The following is a 7,753-nucleotide window of genomic DNA, read 5'->3' as shown; positions in this document are numbered from 1 at the left end:
ATATCGTAGTTTCTATTGTGAGTTTATAGTGGTTTCTTCGTGGTATACTTAGATAGGGATATCCTCTATATCTAAGGCGTCTTCTTCTATTTATATTACCATAGGGGGTCTTAAGTCCTCCTAGGTTATTCCGAGGATTTATTTTTACTATTTTTCGACCTTATATTTAGTCTCCTTATATCTTTATATTACGTAGTATACTTCCTTACTATACCGTGCGGTAGTAATATAGATCGATTCGTGCTAATAGCGGACTAAATATCCTTCCGTTTTATACTATAGGTATAGTTTATTATTTAGCTAATATAATAAGGGAATAAAGAAGTAATTATTCTCCTATTTTTCTTCCTTATATTCCTCGCACTAGTAATATTAATATAATATCTATGAGATACTAGGGTATTCCTTATATATAGGGTATATATATATATCGTCCTATATACTAAAGGGGGGTTTAATATATCTAGGGTTTTAAGCTATTACCCTATGGTACGCACGGATATAAATATCTTATATTTCTTCGGTATTTATATATTCTTATGCTATCTAAATATATTATTCCTTCGGCGAGTTCTAATATTAATTGCCTTCTTCGTTATAGAGTTATAGGTAGTCTTCCTTCTATAGCTTATTATCCCTTTCTTTCTAGCGTTTATTATAGATCTGAGCTATAGCGAGTTACTATTAGGCTTTGGCTCTAGCGCCGTAGTTAGGGTTATTATAATATTAATTAGGGCATTATATTACTATAATTATTTTAGTATTTAGGTCTTTATTAGGTTTATTAATTAATTCTAGTAGTAGTTTCTATCTTAACCTATCTATAAGATAGAGCTATCTTATCTTTAGGGGTTTTATTATAATATACTATAGTTTTAGCTAGGGGCAATTATTATACTTAAATTATTCCTTAGTAAGGTATACTTAGTCATAAGGCATAGTAATTTCTCTTAGTTCTAGACCGGTATTATTATACTTAGTCTAGGCTATGCCAAGTATCTTAGTTATCTAAAGAGCTATTTATAGTTTATTATTAGCTTATGCGAACCTTATTTATTTTCTACCTTCAGGGAGCCGCTATTATTATAGCTAGTAGTAACCCTCCTTAATATTATATTACTTCTTATAATAGACCTTCTTAATATAATTTATCTTATAGTAATATTAGTATTTAAGTCTATAGTAGTTATATTTCTTTTATTAGGTTATTCTAAGTTTTATAGGTCCTATATAGGTTCTATAAGATATATCGGCTTATTAGGATCTCCCTTAGTTAATATTAAATCGAGGTTTCTAATAATTTTCTTTATTATTACGGGGGTTTTAGAGTTTCTTCTAAGAGAATTATTAGTTATTAATCTTAATTACTTAGCTAATATAATCAATAAGGTTATTAAGCTAATCTTCCTTATAGAGTTTAGCCTATACCTCTTTCTTAAGTCTATTAAAGAAAAAGGATATTAGGGGTTCTTAGTCTTAGTTAAGCTTTAAGGCGAGCTAGAGGTACTTAGTATTATATTCCGACGTAGAGTAAGTTTATTAAAGTGCCTTAATTTCTTTTTTTACCTAGGCTTTTTTATTTATTATTCTAAAGGCTTATTAAAGTATAGCTTTAAAGACTTTAAAGCTAGAGTAGAGGTTTATAGTCTATAGCGAGTATTTATTAAGTAATTTAATAAGGTACTCCTTTATAATAGGTTTAAATTAGGCTATAGTATACTTAATAAGACGCCCTATAGTATATTAGACCTTACTAGATATTATAATAAACTAGGTAAAGTAATAGAGCATAAATACGCATAGCTATATAAGGAATATTAATAACTTATATATAATATTATTAAACTTCTCTAATTATTCTAGCTTTAAGATTTCTCTAATATCTTTACCCTTTATAATAGTAATCGCTATATTATTAATATTCTAGATATTCTTATAATATTATTAATTTTAAACTTATTAAGTAGCAGCTATATAATTAATAAGTCCTCTAAGTTCCTCTATTTTAGTAGTTATAATAATAACTTAGGCATAGAATTACTTAATTTCTTCGTTATCGCTATTTATTTCCTTATCGCTATTAAGGTTAGCCTAAACTAATATAATAGGGGCAAATAAGTAATTAATAGGTAAAACCTATTAATAGTTATTACTAGGAGTAGCCTAAGTAGCTATTATATTTAATATTATTTAAAGTAATATAAATAATCCTCTAAATAAGAGCTATTAATATATAATAAGAGGGTATTTCCTAAGGGATAAACTAGTTATATTAGTTTATATTAATAGAGGAAAATATTATATAACCTTAAAGGGTAATATAATATTATATCTAATAATATACTTAAGGTATTAAATATAACTAAGTTATATTAATAGCTAAGGTAGCTATTATATAAGAAAGTATAATAAATATATTTTATATACTTATAGTTAATCTTTAGACTGATATTCTCTAAGTTTAGTCTAAGGTAAGACTAATATTTCTAATATTTAGTCCCTAGACCGAGGCAAGCGATATTCAGTCCCTTTGGTCCCTTGCTTAGTTAGAGTATTTCTGCTATATTTCCCCGCCTAGCTTATATCATGGCCGTGATAATTTAGTTAATATATAAAGAGAAGTAATATAAAGCTAGTTATTTATATAACTAAGCGAGCTACCAGACGGCCTATGCGCGACTAATTAGGGATTAAGGCGTTATATAATACTTTCCTATAAGACTAGCAACGCATCAGTATTAATTATATCTCTCTATATTTCCAAGTCTACTAGACTTAACCGAGAGCTACATATCGACATGACGAGTTCTTTGTCGGGCAAAAAAATCATGTTAAGCCCACGGTGAATGCTCTGACTCTCGGATCCGCGTGAGCAAAGGCGGTAAAGCAAGATATTACTACCTACTATGTCACCGTTCTCAGGACCAAGGCTTTATCCGTCATCCATTTGCGAAACACTGTCACCGACCACACAGCCAACCATCTTATCAGTGCTATCACCTTGTAACAATCCACAATCGATCTCGTGTCGCCAATCGGCGGCAATGTCACCATCTCAATAGCGTCGGCCTTGTCAATGATGAAGGACAGCTCCCACTGCCCGCCTCGCACCGTGAGAATGGGAAGCGTGATGTCGAGTCCTCCCGTCGACGTCGCCGCCAACTCCCGCAGCCGAGCAATGTAAGCCGTGGTCCAGACCGACAGCTGCGCCCGAGCCTCTTGGCTAGATCCATCAGGCCTCTTAGTCTCGATGCTGATAGCGATGGGGCGGAAGCGCAGTGCCTGGTATTCAGTGTGGTTGATCATTCTGCGGTTGCTGGGCCTTAGTCGCTCTTTGGCAGCGTGAATGATGTCGTTGTCAGTCAGCGTGAGGCAAAAGTCGACCATCTTGGATTGGAGGTCAATACCCGGCCCGTGCTGCGGGACATACTCTTTGTCTATCACAGCCTTGGTCACGTCCCAGTGGCCCACGATACCCTTGAAAGGCTCCAGAGCCACGTCGAGGAGTGCCTCGTGGACTCTAGAGTTCCATGAAGGTTCCGATACGTTCTCGGCGACGCATATTTCTGTCCGTTCCACCACTTTCTCCAGCATCTTGAGCTCAAAATCAGTATCCCAACTGATACTGTCTGAGAGACCCGGAACCGCCCAGATGTTCTCATCGTAGAGATTGTCGTCCTCTTCGAGCAGGTCGTCCACCACGGACAACAGTTTTCGAGCTTGATCTGCCACTGGCTTTGGGAGAATCCCTATTCCTCGTCGGACTTTTCTAACATTCTTGAGGAGAGCCCAAACGTCTTTTGGGTAGTCTACCTCCCTCTTTAGATTTGTCACCTGGCGAATTGGTTTCTCTGCAAGCTCTAGGTCTCCTATGTCCTTGATACGGCGTTTCGGCCTGCCCGACTTGCCCCCAGTGGTGCTTCCTCCAGTTATACTGCCTCCCGTCGTGCTCGATGTTACTAATATTAGCAGGCTAGTGGTTTCGTCGTCTTGTGTGGTATTCGCCTGTCGCAGATCGAGAGAGACTCTGACATTGATCATACGTCCATCTTCGGCTTTACGGCGTTTGGAAGATTCCCCTGCACGGGGGGTGGCATCAGGGTCATAGTCGTGAGCCGACGCGATACTCTGTGGTGGCGATGAGACACCCATGACGATGAGCGCGTCTGAGGCTTTTCGCTTTCGGGCCAAGAGCCTCTACTGCACTGGTTCTGGGGTGATGACCTGATTGAGCCAGGATTCTATTGAGTTTGTGTGCATTCTCTCAAGGGTATTGTCGATGATGGCACGTGTCGCGATTTGCCATATTAAAGATCTGTATATAGCACAGACGATGCATGTTATGATGGTGGTTGGCGGGGTAATGACGTGCACGTGTAGAGTCATATGACCTGCCTCGAGTCTCGGGTAGGTAGGTAGCCTCACCCTCACTGGGCCTCACATTATCAGCAGCAAAAGAGGGAGCGTGTTCTAAATAGCAAATAACTCAAAATGATATTAAAATGGCAATAATATTGTCATTCATTCTTCCGCAATTATCCCCTCAAATAGTCTTGTGTATAATCTCATCCATAACCTCATCTCGCCATTGGAGGCGCTTCACCTAGTCCTCTCCATCCCAATACACTTCGAGCTAGAACTCGCGGGCAATCTGTTCAATCGTGTACTACAGGGCCCATTTCAGCCGCCTCTCCATTTCGACAAAGTGCTCGTTGCTTAGTAGATCTTTGTGCAGACCGATTCGACATATGAGGACCATAATCGAGTTATTATCCCGATTGATGGTATCACGGCGATATCGGTGAATAGCGAGCCATTTTCGCATCTCGATGCGATCGGAAGCAGTCCACTTTACTTGCTTAGAGGGTTTCATCCTTAGCTCTTCGATGAACTTGCCGTTGAAGGTTCGCTGAGAGTCATCATCCTCAAGGGTAGTCAGTAATGCACCATCTAGATGTAACAAATAATGGAGTACTCACGCCTGCACTGAGGACACCCATATCGTTCACCACTGCTTCGCTTTAGGGCCAAGACCGCTAAGAACGGGATCGATGGTCTTCTAGGGTGGCCAGACCAAAGAGGGAGAAAGACAGGAGAGAGATACACTTGGGATAGGTATTATTCTGTGATTTTGGCTATGGGAGTCAAGGCGATGGTGTTGGTTGAAGCAGAGGTAGAAGCGGGAAGGATCAAAGACTATCAATATCACTTGTGGGAACCTGACGCCTAAATGTATGCCTGCGCCTTGGTGAACAAGGCGTTGCCTATTCTTTATTGTTTACAGCCTGGAAAATATATAACCAAGATCGGGCAATAGATAACATGCACTGCCTCTTTCGAGGTCTTTAATGGCGAGGGTTATGTGCCATGCTGGGTATAGTTAGTTATAATAGGGATAGATATCAGTTATCGGTCGGTTATCGCAGAGACTACAACTCGTTGACTGGCACAGGAAACAAGAGAGTCTGCAGAACGAGAATAAAAGTGGCAAGTTTTTTTTTCTTCTGTCTAATTCCATACGAAGTTGGTTGCCCGCCAGAATTTTGGCATAAGTTCCCCTACTAAAATGTTGACACAACTTCCCCTGCCAAAAATTTGGCATAACTTCCCCTATCCAACTTCCAGGCACAACTCCCACGCCACCATTGTGGTATAACTTTTCCATGTCTTATTGTCACGCTATCAACTTGCAGTACTCCAACGACCGGTTGAACGGTTCGCCATACCGATCAACTAGCTCAGAGAAGACCACAAGGACAGCAAGACAGCAAGACATGGAAAAGAAAAGTACATGACAAGACCGACTCGCCATGTCCCATTCCGCAGCTCTAATATTGGGCTGTCAAGATGGCGGGCCAGACCCCTCGACAAGCTCCAATATTGACCACAGGATGAACATGACGAGTATACAAGAAAATACCAACACTCCTCCACCATCCCTTCGGTTACATGAATGACAACCCCCAAGACAGCAGAGACCCGACTCAATTGCCAATATTCTCCAGTTCGATGTTCCGTCACTATCTCCGCCTCGTGACTACATGTTCCTCCAATGCACGACGCTCGGGTGGCCAGCCCGGATCATGATTGGTGGACCAATAGCAAGCAATGACTTGGAGATGAACAGAAGTCGAGTTGGAGTCACGAGGCAAAGGATCAGATCAATCTGCTGTTGAGGGACTTACAAAAACACAACGACGCCAGGAAAGAGAAATCCTCTTTGTTGTTTGTTGTTTCGTGGGCTGCTTGCTTTGCAGGTGCATCATGAACACATGTGCTCGGGATGTTTGGGCGCTTTCAAGTGCGCCGACGGGCTCCGCGAGTTCACGGTGGTATGGTGGTACAAGGTCCGTGTGCCAATACAACGAGACTGGCTTGGCTCCGAAATGACCGAAAGCAGGGTTGAGCATGGGGGCGTCTGTTCTGTGAAGGTGCTCGGAGGACCAGGTTCAACTGCCCAAACGACTTGCAGCATGGGTTGTTGTTCAGTTCTTGATGGCTGAGCCAATGATCAAGGTCAATCAACACCAGATGACAGATCATGAAGTTGCCAGAGACAGCTAGGCAATAATGCAATGCCAAAGTGGCAAGAACGCCGGCAAAGGATCCTGGTGTGCAAGGAGGATAGGAGGCGCCAATCATGAGCAAAGCGACGGTGACTCGTTCATCAAAAAGCAAGAAGGCTTGGGTGGCTCTCCTGTTTCAAGACACAGGGGCAACTGATTGAGTTCCAGCTTATGAGGGGCACGTCAATCAGGAGGGGGGAAGGTCAGAGCGCAGTGGTTTGATGTTGTTTGTGGGCGACAGGCCCCGAGCGCAATCAAGTCAAGGATATCTCCAAGGGTCCGAGGGCTGTTTGAGGAGAAGCTTTGAGAGTGGATGTGGATATGAGCCATGATTGTTTGCAAAGAGCGACTCGGGGAAAATAGGATGCCGTTTCCGACGAGCAGGAGGAGTCGAAACCCAGACGCTGCTCGAGAATCAGGACTCCCTACGCAGGGATTTGACGATCAGCCGATCAATGGCAGTGAGAGTCAAGTTTGAAAGGACATGATCGAAGAAGAAGGGCGAAAGAACAAGGAACAGAGAGGAACCTGGGGGGGGCGCTCTCCTTTTTGATACCGCCATTATTACGATCCTCTCACGACAATTGACCGCCTCTTGAGCAAAGAAACCTGCATCATGCAAGCTCTGTAGTCTGCAGGCTCCTGAACAAAGGACTCTGTAGGAAGGCTATGCCGCCAGTTGATCTCTCATGCAGTGGATCGGTATTGGCTCCGCTTTGTCCGCATGCAATGCTTGATTCTATACTCAATTTCTTTGTTCTTTGTCTGCCGTCTCTTGGCACCCTGTAGACATTTGGCAACTCTGATTGGCTAAGCAACTCCTATAGCCTCCTCACAGTGACTGTTATGCATATAATAGCCCGCATGATCGGCAAATGACTGCGGAAAAGAGCAATGTACGTATCTTTGGGGTGATCTCACATGGGCCCGTTACTTGTCGCTCTGTGGAATGATGGTCGTTGAGTTTATTTGTCGTTTAACCAGTACTTGGCACTAGTTCCTCTAGTTTCTTGGGAAGAACGATATGGGAATATGTTCGTGAAAGCGGACCATAGATTTGCCTTGACCCCTCGGCGCTTTGATTGCCTGGTGCCCAAGGAGACTGAACGGTGCCTACCACCTCTCTCGTGACGACAAGCGTATGCGGCCTCGTCGCACGACATTATGCAGGTACTTAACGAAGAGGA

General features: G+C 41.9%; 1 protein-coding gene across 1 annotated transcript; it reads right to left on the bottom strand.

The window, feature by feature from the left end:
* Positions 1 to 2,904: 2,904 nt before the first annotated feature.
* Positions 2,905 to 3,306, bottom strand: NECHADRAFT_55889 (uncharacterized protein; the record flags this gene model as incomplete). The annotated part of the gene is made up of 1 exon (XM_003039576.1): positions 2,905 to 3,306. One exon carries the CDS (start codon positions 3,304 to 3,306, stop codon positions 2,905 to 2,907), a length of 402 nt encoding a protein of 133 aa, XP_003039622.1.
* Positions 3,307 to 7,753: the final 4,447 nt, after the last annotated feature.

The sequence above is a fragment of the Fusarium vanettenii genome (assembly GCF_000151355.1).
Source record: "Fusarium vanettenii 77-13-4 unplaced genomic scaffold NECHAsca_88_unmapped, whole genome shotgun sequence".
Classification (NCBI taxonomy): domain Eukaryota; kingdom Fungi; phylum Ascomycota; class Sordariomycetes; order Hypocreales; family Nectriaceae; genus Fusarium; species Fusarium vanettenii.
Note: the sequence above shows the minus strand (reverse complement) of the source record. Positions and strands in the feature narration are given on the sequence as shown.